The sequence below is a fragment of the Carassius auratus genome, chromosome 11, assembly GCF_003368295.1.
Source record: "Carassius auratus strain Wakin chromosome 11, ASM336829v1, whole genome shotgun sequence".
Classification (NCBI taxonomy): Eukaryota; Metazoa; Chordata; class Actinopteri; order Cypriniformes; family Cyprinidae; genus Carassius; species Carassius auratus.
The window spans coordinates 1440437-1454013 of record NC_039253.1 but is presented as its reverse complement, the minus strand read 5'-3'; the positions used below and the strand labels follow the sequence as shown (position 1 = coordinate 1454013).

Below are 13577 nucleotides of genomic sequence, written 5' to 3'. Positions count from 1 at the left end.
AAAAAGTTTGTTTAGGCAGCTTCAAAAATGTTGCCTATACAGATATCAATATAAACAATTGCTCATTCAAAATATTACTAAAAATACATACAATTAGAACTATTGTCTTTAACTGAAAAGTTAAAGTGCTAAAATTACCAAAATGTAAAATTATGCTTCAAAGTATTAAAATTTTTTTTTTTAAATTATAGTACGAACAAGTAAAATTACTAAAACTTACAAAAAATATATACAAAATATTAATAAATACTATAATAGTAAATAAATAAGGCTAAAATAAAACCAGCACCCATCTGACATATGAATTAGCTTTCTATTGTGATCAAACATCACTAATTCAATGTTATCTTGAACCGAAAGGCAATCGAAAGCAACCTCTACTCATACAAGTTACTGGTGAAGATAACCAATACTGTCCTTAAGTGTCTCAACATCCCTGATCAGTCTGAGCTACGCACCTAATAACACACAGCCATCAAGGGCGCCAGAGAACTGGCTTTGGAGCTGTCATCAATTGTAACTGTTTCATGTACTCTGTTGAACTCCCTTCATTCAGAATGAATGCTGCTGAATTTCCTTCTCTCGGCTGGATGAATAGATTCACTGTCAAACACGACTACAGTATGAGTGACATTCATTATTTCCGCCAACATCCCACATCATGCGTCACGTGTGGGCATCGCTGCTAACAGGTTCATCAGGTTAAGTCACATGATGAATGCTGTTTCCTTCAATGCAACTGAATCAAGGTTATGACTTCATTAGACCCACAAACCTGACATTTTAATTTACACTGTGCAACTGATTGGCCATATGATCAAGCAGGAGTGGAGCGCTAACACATCCTCCATCATAGCAGGAGTGAAATGTGATATCTGGGTTTGTCTTACGTGTATTTTGGCATGAAGACTGCATGACATTTGTGATGCATTAGCAACCAGCTCATTTGGAGAAAACAGATTAGCTCAAATGCATAAAGAATAAGGCTGGTTTAATTCAGAAATACATCTTTATCAAAGTCAAGCAAGAGGAGGTTAACACATGCAGAAGCAGAACTGCGTCTGATTCAGTTTGCTACAAACAGTCCTTCTACTTTTCTAAGTGAGTTAAAAAAAAACACAGAACTAGTAAGTGTACAAGCAAATGAGAACGAATGGAGAAGCACAAATGACATAGCATATTCCCTCCTATTTCCTCTTGCTAACGGCTGTGTGGACTGTATTCTGAGGTTACTGTGGTCGCAGATCTCTTTGTGTTTTACATTTGATACATTTTATAAAAGTCTGTAATGTTAATGTCACTTATGCATAAGCAGGAACTGAGTAAAAATTAGATTATTGAAACTCGATAGGTAGCACTACATGACTGCAACAAAACTATTAACATTTATACTTCAATCAGATATTAACAAACAACATCTACTGATATGTTAAGAATTATTTAATAAACATTAAAATACAGGCACCATTTAAAGAAATAGGTATGAATAAGACATGCACTCCTGCAAGTATTCACAAACGTTTTTGATAGCGAAACCCCTTTGGCATTAAATATTTACATTGAGATTTAAGTCAATAATTTAAAAACATTTTCACATGTTCAGGCTTCTCTGATGTTGGTTAACAGTCACATGCAAGAAAACAAAAGTATGCAATTTTACAGTCATTTGAATTGCCTTTTTTATATTTAAAAAAAACTGTTTTAAAAAAAAATATTTTGAAAACGTAGTTTATTTATTTAATTATTAGTGGTGCATTATTTGTTTAAAAAGTGTACTTTATCATATATTATGGTTTCAACTGCAATGTAATAAACATTTAGGCAAAAAGGCCACAATATTATCATCGTTAATAACAATATATTATTATTTTTACTCCATAAAAATATTAAACAATTCAAAAATAACTGTACTTTAATAAGAAATTTGTATTTTATCATTTAATTTTTACACCACTTTAAAACTACACTGTCAGACAAACTTCAATCTACATTATAACAGTTCTCATTTTTTTCTCTCAGCCTTGCATGGTAATGTGAAATGTGATTCCTAAACTATAATTATAAAGTCAAATGGTAGCAGTTTAGGGAGGAACTTCAGCATGCCTTCTTTTATAAACAGCTGGCATGTTAAATATTGATTAAATATCCTGGGACACTGCACTAATGCACCTGCGTGTGACACAGCGACTGTCAAGTGGCTCCTACACAGGGAGTACAATACGAGAGAGCGAGAAAGAGAGAGGGATGATTTTTCTGTCAGCGATTCGCCCCCACATCCCATCGTCAAAGCACACACTGCCACCAGCCTTCTGCCTCTAACACAAATCTGACTTGAAGTTATTCTGCAGCACGTCTCAAACTGGTGCCAGTATTCCTGAGATCAGCGTGAAGGTCATCATTCTTCCTATATGAAATCTTTTTATATTCTACCTAACTGAGTCCATGTGCAGACTGGAACTATTTTGAGTGCAGGTTTTATATAAGCTGTACAGAAAGGCAGTATTACCCTGTGCAAACAAGAGCAGAGCAGAATTGTGCAATTAACACTTCCAACACTGATAATTAAAAGGAATCATGGGAAGGAAGGAGGTGGAATATCAACTTCAGTTCTGCTGATAGATTGGTTTAAGCAAGACATTTCTACTCTAGTTGGATGGTTATAACCGTTTTCGAGATTTAGAGATGTCAAATACAAGACAGCTCATACGAATGCTCCTTTATTAAAATTAAATAAGAATGCAATTTTAACAAATTCAATTAAAATGTCTTAATGTTTCCAAAAAGTAGCCTTCCACTTTTTAAAGTTTTCACTCAAGTCAATAGGTTTGGTATTCTATCAAAGTCTTGAATCTCTAAACACTGCAATCATAAACTATATTCATATCCACATTTCAGCATAAGGTAGAGCAAATAGAAATAATTATACAATACAAATTGTTTTAAATGGTTATTCATGTCTGTATTTTTCTCTCTCCATGAACTAAAATTAAAATCATAAATTCATTACTTCAAAATAAACATTAACTGCAATTAAATATTAAAATAAAACTCAAACTAGTATTATGTTAGTTACAAAGGCATTTTAAAACAAACAAAAAAAACAAACTACATTAAAACTAATAGACAGAAAAACTGACAAATAAAGACAATTAAAATAAACAAACAATTAAGGCAAAAACAGGAAATATAAAAATTTAAATGAAACTAAAAATCTAAAATAACTGGTGCACGTTCATTTTCATTACAAGGAGATTCGGTGAACTCCATTACTTTATTTCTTTTTGGTCAAAACAGTGCAAAAGCTCACATCATACTGTCTGTGTTGGCTTCCCTTAATCATATCAGCCAAATGTCCCATGATTTATTTCATGAGAACAGCTCTGAAAGCCAACGCTGAGATCTTGAAGGAATGCAGAGTTTAAGCTTCAAAAGCAAGTCTAAACCTAAATCACTCCTACCTGAAAAGAGCTCCATCCTAGGAAGGAAAACAAACGGCCTGGCTGAGGAAATTATCATCGATCGGTGCAGGCTGTGTAAAGCAGTTCAGCTACAGCAAAGACACTAACCCGTTAAGCTTGGTTACTAATCAGTCAGGCAATAAAGCACCCTTAACCTCAATCCTCAAGAACCAGGCAAATCAATACGAACCTGGAAAGCTTAAATGTTCTCATTCATGCTGGAAATGTGATGCATGTAAACAAACTCCTTGCAAGTAAAATTTAAGCAAACCTGAATTAATTACTGCAGCAAAAACAAATATAAAAGCCTCAAATATATTTACTCAGTCAAAATACACTCATACTTCAAAAAACAACCCAGTAATCAATATCAACTTCACTTCTGAAGTTCTGGCCAATGTTTGCGTTTCCTAAAGCCTGGAGTCTGTCGTTCTCAAATACTATCAATCTTCTAAGAACTTAATAAAAACCAAGGCCAAAAAGTTTATTCCAATAAAGTCTTCAATCACTAGCTTTTTTTTCCACCAGAGCTAATGCAAAGACCTGGAGAGATTCATTAAACTACGAGTAGAGAATTATAAGAAATAAAAGAAATCACATCTGTCAGAGGACTGGAATAATATTTACATTTAATCATTTAGCAGACATTTATCCGAAGCGAACATCATAAGCTGACAAAATAATCAGCATCTCAGTAAAATTTGCCAAATCAAAAGTATGAACTAGATTAGTACAAAAAGCTCCAGCAGAGGTGAGATGAAGAAAAAAGGGAATTAGAAAGGGATTTTTAATAAGAAGGCATGATAGTAAATACTTTGTTGATGGTTGTGAATTAGTTAAGTGCAGCAGTTTCTTGAAAGATGTCATGGTCTCAGCAGATTAGATGATGGGGGTTTGCAGCGGATTTCACGAGGGAAGAGCGAAGCGAGTAAAGGTTTCAGTAATTGCCCTTCTGCCTAATTGTGAAGGAATGACCATGCAGCTTCATCTACAAACATCAAGCATATTTCATGCTTCAGTTATTTGAGGTTAGATATATAATGGTAGAAGGAGCTGCTATCATCACAGAACAGTCAGGAAAATATCAAACAAGTGCTAGCCATTCACTCATTCAATGTTTTCAATGAAAGCTCGTGTTAATCATGATGTGCAGTGAGAAGGGTTCGATCCTCATGGCAGATATATGCCCTGGAAATAGCTCAAGTTTAAAAAGGGGATTGATTTAAAAGCTACAAATAAGGAGACCATTGAGAGAGTGTTTACAGTTACTTAGAAACCAAATGAAGAATGTAGTGATTTTAGTAGCTTGGAAGAAAACATGAGGACCTGTAAAATAAATGTAGTGTAGTATCTTAAAACATGGCTTGATACGTGTTTGAAATATAAAACGTAGTACGAGCATCCTATCTGCTTTCCATTGAATTAACAGGGTGGATAAAATGGACTCTGTTTCATGAGTATAGCACTGTAGACATATGTCAGAGCTTTGTGTGGTGTCGAAAACTTCACATTTAAGAGATTATGACGGCATGGATTTACATAGATAACATATGATCCAATTAAGACGTCTCCGTTAATATTATTAATTGCACTGACAAGATCTCATTAGATAACAGCACTTGCACAAGAGTCTTTTTCCAGATAGAGTCCTACGGTTTGTTACTGGTTGTCTGCAGCATTGTATGCGTCTACAAATATTAAACAATTGCAAATGAGTTTTGATATTTCTATGAAAGCGGTATGAATTATTAGAAAGCATTGCCAAATCAGGACACTACATCATGTATGACTGCAAATGAAACAAATAACTGAATAAGCTGGTTCACTATAAAGAACATGCTGACAGTGCACTTTCAACTCCAAGACATGGATTACAATAATATCAGTATTTTCTGCCGATAAGGAGAGAGAAGGAGAGAGACAGAGTGTTGTACAGCTGTTTGAGATCTAGGGTGTGGGTCGCCCCGCGGGGCACTGGGCTCCAGTAGCTAAAGTCAGCTGCTTGCCAGTTGTCCCTGTCTTGATGCTGTCTATAATAACAACAGACTGAAAATAACCGGGCGCAAATGGCATCATACTATTTTAAGACTCGACAACAGAGTGCACACTTAATTTGCAATGGCCATCAGCTAAAAATGCTACAGATGATCAGATGCCCCACAGACACATGAAGAGAAATCATTTAATGACAGATGTAAGAGACTTGAGAAACTGCAGAACAATAAATATCGGATGCACAAACGGAAAAGCAGCAAAAAGCAAAATGTATTTAATATGACATTTTACATAACTAGGACCAATAAAATTAATAGTAGGGCTGTGCAAAAAAATGTAATGTGACTTGCATGTGCATCTCGTCAGTAAAGCCGCTCCTGTGTAGTAGTGAATAGTAAATCACCAACACGTGCTTTCAGATCAGTGTTGCCAAGTTCCCTGTTTTCTGCAGAATTGGGCTACTGTTGTTTTGCATATGCATGGATTGAAATGTCCCCAATAAAGCGATATTCAGAAATTTTACTGGAGGAACCCCCACAAAAAAAAAAAAAAGAAAAAAGTGTATTTTGTCCAGAAGTGATGGTTTAAAAATGTGCCTGGTTTCACAGCCTAGTCCCAGACTAACTTGCATTTCCGAGCTGTATTAACTGAAAGCAACTTGATATCTGAAGATATGTCAGTGCCATTAATTTGCATCAAGATGCAGATGAGTAAGGTTTTTTAAGGCACATTTTAAAAGCTACTTAACCCTTTAACGCGCTTTAGCTGGGGTGAAGCTAGATCGGAAACACTGAGCGCTTTTCATATTCAAGTTTGTAAAATACATGCTGATGTCTAACGAAACCACAATAATGCTCCTTACAAATATAATCTGACTTCATTAATATCATAAACGGATTGCGTAGGTAACTATAAAGTTTATTCTGCTCTTCTCCCAGTTTACTGGAGACCTACTTTATTTAACGTTTTTCGGGGAGGAGAGGATGAATTTGCACGTTGTACCTGTACCGGCGCCCATCACCCGGTATAGATTATTAACACGGTCGATATAAAAGTCTTTATAGATTTACTTGTACATATTTCAGAATCGGAATATGAGATATCTCCTAATATAGTGAGCATGTCTGTGAATATTTTTAATAAAACAGGAAAAACTAAATATGAGCGATCCATGTGTCATACAGATCTATTGTGAATGAGTTGCGTCACATGACAAGAATGACACGTGTGAAAGGGTTAAATGTCCTAATTTAACTAAGGCCTAATCCTGGCCTAATCTAAGCCATGTCTATGAAAGCAGGCCTGTTTTTTTCTTTCATGCAGCTTTTCACTTCACAAGATGTTAAATGATGGACTGAAGTCATGTGGATTACTCGTGGATTATTGTGATGCTTTTAATCAGCTGTTTGGACTCTCATTCTGACGGCACCCATTCAGTGCAGAGGATCCATTTTTGAGAATGTGATGGAATGCTGCATTTCTTCAAATATGATGAAGAAACAAACTCATCTACTACTTGGATGACCTTAGGGTGAGTGAATTGTCAGCATATCTTCATTTTCAGGTGAAACTATTCCTTCAGGTAAATGTCCAATGTTCAAGTCAACTCAAAGAAAGACACAAACAACTCTTATTTCTACTTAAGAGTGTATCCGAAGTATAGGGCAACACTAGAGCTTACAAACTTACAAATTTAATGCAACAATACAAGTAGATCAAAGCAAACTTGTGCATTCACCAACTCAAATCCTGAAGGAAAACATAATGAGAAGTGAACCCCATTAATTAAAAACTGGTTTAACTAGAGCACAGTTGACAGCTCAGAGCCTGACAGGACAGTGCATCTTGGCTTCATTCTCATGGGTGTCATTTTGCCAAAGCCATTAGAAGAAATAACAGTCTCCAGCCTGAGAGCAGTCATCTAGACACTCTATTAGCAGCCTTGAGGCTTTGATTGATGTCTATAAATGCAGGCGACATTCTCAGGCATTCAGTAGCACTCGCCACCATTTCAGCAATGCCGCATTTGTAGTACACAGCATCACAAAGCCTGTGGACAGGTGGTGATATTGGCACCATTGCACATTATGCCAACTATTGGCTGGCCCAGTTTAGGTAGCTTCATCTTGGCACATCTTTCCGACAGAAACCGTGCCAATAGGAGCAAACTCTCTTCAGGTCATTACTGCACTGTCCTACGTGGACAATCAATCCCCGTGAGGGAAATAGACGGTATTAGATTTTCAATCTTAAGCAACAGCTGATAAAAACTAAGCAATTTAGACTAAGTAGGAAAAGTAAAAGTTTAACTAAAAGTTAACATTTGCTGTAGACTAAAATCCAAGTTTAAGAGGAGTTTGTTTCTTCATCAGATTTGGGGACATCAATTAACGGCTTGTGAAGTGAAAAGCTGCGTTTGAAAGAAATCAATCCATCATTTTCAAGTTTCTAACTTCTAAACCAGTCTTCAGAATCAGGAGAGAATTATTCACAAATCAATCCCTTTACAAGGCAAAATTGGATTATGGACTATTTTGGCCAAAAGCAATGGCTTGAAGTTAAAATCTCTCTAGAGATTTGCGTTACTCTAAATCTGACGGCACCCATTCACTGCACAGGATCTATTGGTAAGCAAGTGATGAAATCCTACATTTCTCCAAATTTTTTCTGATAAAGAAACAAAGTCATCTACATCTTGAACAGCCAGAGGGTTGGACATTTTCAGCAAATTTAAATTTTTTAGGTGAACTTTTCCTATAATGCAATGGAGAAAAACATGTTTGATGATGATCCAAGTACCAGCAAATATTATTTAATAATCAACTACTTCTGAAATAGTGATGATGAAATGACATCCTTTTACAATAGGATATAATGCAAAATTTTGAGATTGACAAGTGCATTTAAGTGCAGAAATGTATTCATTACATGACAGTTCTCAGTGTAGAAACTGCAATTTAACTAGATAACCAAAACAAGACCGCATCTCAGTGAACCAAGAAACACTGATTCCAACAGTCTATGACTGGTGTAAGCTAAAATGCATTATCAAAAATCAAACAAGATGAAGTCTAGATTATCAAACACATTAACACATAGTTAAATAATTTATAAAACAATCCAGGGGACAAATTTTCAGTAAAAACAACTATATTTTAATATATACAAAGACTGTGATATAAAATAACTGACATCATGTTATGAGAATTTCTTCATACCGCCTCTAGGTTTAAGTAAGGTTTGAGGTTACAAAATATTTACAACATCATTCTTATTTGTATTTAGCACATCAAGGTCTGTTAAATAATCATTCTTCTTTAATTTGCCAGATTAAAGTTTTTCTTTGAGTTGTTTCTGAAGGGTTAATCACCTCACCTGGTTTTGTAGCGTGCAGCACTCCCTTAATTCAAACACCACACCTTAATCTACATGACTGCAGTTAGCAACCATAGCCGCAATTATTTCACAACAGCTGAGAAATTATCACCCAGAGTGATGATGGCAAAACTTCACTGCATCAAATACTTCCTCTTTACAGGCAAAACACACCTACACGCCACCTCTTTACGCATGCAAACTGTACTAACAACAAATAGAGAAATCCTTATGTTAGACAGAGCCACACAAAACCACTCTCAAAACATCCCAAAGAAAACCACTGAAAACCATAAGCTTGCCTGAGGGAGAAAACAAGTTATGACATAATACATTCTGTGCACTTGCACTGTCAAAATGTGTCATCTGAAAGTAGAAATCCCCAGCATTAAACCAAAACTCAAACTAAAAGCATGTTCGTGGATAATATAGGTGTGAGTGGAATATGTTCTGCTGCTTTCAACAGGATTATTTTACACTTTCATTCACACACGATGCTGTGAAATGAGAGCCACACCTGACATCTAAAACCTCGACATCCAATTTCACAAGCCAGACCAGAATTAAGAGCAGTCATTTTCAGCATCAACACATGGAGCAAAGAAATGCCACAGCAATGTTTTACTTCTATTTACCACAGCAGTGTTATGTGAGAACAATTCATCTGTTGCTGTCAATATGCTCTGTCGCCTTTCACGAGAGATTGGTGAAATGGCAAACAAGCACATTTTATCTGTCCAATGTCACATAAACATTACTCTGTAGATCAGAGATGCCCAAGTCCTTTGACCTTTGATTTGGCACGCCATACCATAATCACAGGGGAGGGGTGGACAAGCTATTAATATATATATATTAGTTTGCTTTATTTTAACATTAATTTTTCATTTATTTTTGCATTGAAATGTGGGGTATATAAATTAATTTTGTTAACAAATACATTATAATGTAATACTATAAGCTCATTTTAGCATATAGCATATATATATATATATATATATATACATACACACACACACACACACACACACACACACACACACACACACACAGCGGCCCAAAATATCTGGACACACAAGCCACACTTAGGTCTGGTGCATGAATCTCATTGCATTAAAGTTTTAAACCAAGCGTCATTTATTTACATGAAATATAGTACAAGCATGTTTTATGTCAGTATGTCTCAACCAAGGGACTCATGTATAAAACTGACAACATGCATTTTTCAAATACAATGCAACAAATACAATTTTCTTAAGGACTATGATCTTACCTTTCTTAATGACTATGGAGTCCATTGTTTATCTGTTTGTCATTTTACATAAAAAAATACTAATTTAAAAAGAAAGATGATTTCAAGCCAATGAGCAAAAAAGGCTGCGAAAAGTGAAATTAGTTCCAAAAACTAAAAATTGGCTTTGCATAATATAATTTTGCTAATGCAATGGCATTCAAGCATTTATTGTGAAGTAACACGTTACAATAAGGTTTGCCCATTAATTTTGAACTAACAACAATTAAAAAAGAGCGGTAATACTTTCGCTTCTTTCAGTTAATTTCAACATTACCTAACATATTACAAAAATAGACAGTTTTATCTGTTATGGACTAACAATGAACAGCTGTATTTTTATAAATGTTAACAAAGATGAATAAAGAGCGTTACAAATGTACTCCTCAATGATAGTGAATATTAATGGAACTTTATTGTAAGTGTTACCAACTGGGGCTTTTAGTGTCTAAATACTTCTGGGTGGGGACCACTGAATGTAAGCCTATTGTAGACAGAAAATCCTAATAAATCAAGACAGCTCGAGGAGCATTTTTCATCTGCATGTCAAACAAGCAGCTGACTTAAGAGTCAAACTGACCTGTTCTGCCTGCCAAGAGCTACAACACCCGACTTACCTTCCCCGTCTTGTGGTCGAACCACACCAGAGCGTGGTTCCTGGACAACACCTTGCAGTCGAAGGTGGCATTGTTCTGGGCAGGGCGACACCGGGCAACGGAGCGCCCGATCTTGACCGGCTCATCCAGGTAGACATGACGTTCCTGAAACGGGTGTGAATTCGGGCGACAGGTGAACACGGCCAGCGCTGAAGGCATTGAGGATGGCTTGGGAGTGCTACTCCAACCAGAGACGAAAGACAGGGCTTCTTGATCCAGACTGGCCACTTTCTTGCTCCAATTCTCCAATCTTTTTAATTAATTATCTTTTTAATGAAAAACTCTAGACAAGGCTCTCCTGCTGACTACATAACGTCAAAATGATTGTAGTTAGACACTATGTAGATGACTTCTTCATGCCCCCTTGCGAGACCCCCATGATGCCAACCCAGCTGCCCAATTCCATACAAAAAATTTTTATTTGACAGTCCACAACTTGAGCAGCTACACCTCGTTCCCAACACAATTCATCTTCATCCCCCTTCACAACCATAGGCCTGACCAAAACACAAGCCAATAAATCTAATATACTAGTAGTTAATCTGTTGGACTAACTAATCTATACTTCCCCCCCAAAAAAATAAGACGTTAGGCATGCGTTTCTGTCAATGACTTCTATATACAAAACGCACTAATGCAAATGTTAAACCATAACTAGGATTATTAACGTGAGTGGGTTTGGTATGCAAGTATGCAGGACAGATCATCAACCCACCACTCCCCAAGACTGATCAGCCTTTTACTATGAAAACAAAAGAGCAAAGACCTAATCAACCCGACATTTACAAGCTTTAAACTGTCACAATTCATGTAAGCTTTATAAACCGCCCCCGCGGAGGGCGCTTTCTAGCGTACCAGAGCGAGAGCTGGCTAACTTCATATTAGCGCGTTAGCTTCGCTGAGGTAACTAACGGTGGCCTTTATCTCCTATTTATCAAGCCTCTCGGACTGAAAGATACTTTAGAAATAATTCCGGGTGAATTTATCCAGGAGGAAGAAGTTATTCTTTCGTCTGTGCAACTTTCGTGCGCAGAGAATTCGCGCAAATCCAGTATTAGCTCGGGAGCTCGATACCTAGCTTAGCTCGCTGAGGGACGCGATTCATTTCCCCAGAAAAGAAACTCGCAAACGAATAAAGTCCGTCACACGGTCCTGGTCTAATCCGTGGAGGTCTCCGCTCCCGCGGACACTGAAAACGGGAGGAAAAATCGTTGTGTGCGAGAGGATAATTGGAAGTAAGTCGCCCTCCTGAAGAGATACACACATACACACGAACACACACACCGGCCACAAACCGCCGCGGGGCTCGCGCACCACTGAGAAAGGGGCGGGGACTCCGTCGTGACGCGCGAATGAGGGGGTGACCAATGTGTGGACAATTTTTTTTGTAATTTTCTTAATAAGTAAGACAAAAAATAAATATTCAAATAAATACATATGAAATTAAACTTTTACGTTTTCACTTCACCTTAAATAATCGAATAAATGACTTGGTAAAACGAACACAATTAATTTGTATTTAAATTCAGTCCTGTATTAATTTTTGTAGTACTTTTTTCACTTTATTTAAATGTATTTATAAAAAAAATAGGTTACACTTTATTTGAAGGTGTCCTTGTTACAGTGTAATTATACATAAGTACTGAATAATATTAATTAACTACATGTAGATTTGGGCTAGGATTAGGGTTTGGTTTAGGGTTACATGCACATAATTATGCATAATTTATTGTTATTTAAAATACTTAATGCATGCAATGTGTAACAAGAACAATTTCAAATAAAGTGTTACAAAATTTATTTTTACATTTTATTATGTTTAATCTGCTTTGTTGTGTCTTTACTTTTCATTGATTTCTTTGTTTCCATGTTTGTTTGTTTAAACTTTTTTATTATTCTCACATTTGTATCTACATATTATGATCCCAGCCTTTATGAATATATGGTAATTTCTAAACCATATTCATGAGGTGCTTGCTGGATTGCCTTTTAAAATCAGCACTGATCTGAAGGAGTTCCTTCACTATCTGGTCCAATGTATTTAAAAAGTCCATTGAGCACCTAAAGATTACAAACATGAAGAGTTTACTTAATATTCATTGACCAAACAGCTCACTTAGCAAACTGAGAAAACACAAAACAAATGCATATTGGCAAAATCAAAGCCTTTGGAAGGTACTTCTAGGCTCCCGGTAAACATACAAGATATTTATGGAGTTAAAAATAATCCCTGGAAAGTATTTTTGTTTCAATGAAATGAAATTAAATGAAATTAAAGAAATGAGGAGAGGGTTTCAAAGCTAACTCCACCCCCTGCCCCTCTGTTTGGACTTGGAGTCTGTGGACTAAATTACACTGAACATCTGTCATACCAAATGGAGTGTGTTGATTTGACTCTAATGTCTTGCTCAAGCTAATCCAATTGCTTTGTCTTGGTTCTTAATATGACGCATAAGAAGTAATTAAGTGATCACTGTTGGAACATATATATGCAAACAATGGTGCGGTTCAGTGGCAGCTAAACATTCAGTGCTAGGCCACTATGAACACCATTCCGCTCTGTTCATTTGATTGAAAATAGACAACAGATCCTACCATGTTATTATTTTTAACAAGTGTGCCACAGAAATGTACAACTACAATAGTCCTGAGATGAAACAAAACCACATTTGACCTAAAAATTTTAATATCAGATTAAATAAATGACTTTAAACGTAATCATGCAAAGATGGAATTTGGAAAGCATTATAAGTTTTTCTCATTCTATACTATAGTCATAATTTATGTTTATATAATAAATAA

The 13577-nt window shown here is 36.1% G+C and overlaps 1 protein-coding gene across 4 annotated transcripts in view; it reads right to left on the bottom strand.

The window, feature by feature from the left end:
• Nucleotides 1-12095, bottom strand: part of LOC113110709 (sarcolemmal membrane-associated protein-like) — a 51649-nt gene extending 39554 nt beyond the window's left edge. For all 4 annotated transcript variants that reach the window (XM_026274853.1, XM_026274852.1, XM_026274855.1 and 1 more), the window contains exon 1: nucleotides 10737-12095. In XM_026274853.1, the coding sequence (XP_026130638.1) occupies nucleotides 10737-10934 (198 nt within the window). In that variant the 5' untranslated portion in view covers nucleotides 10935-12095. The remainder of the gene's footprint in view (nucleotides 1-10736) is intronic.
• Nucleotides 12096-13577: the final 1482 nt, after the last annotated feature.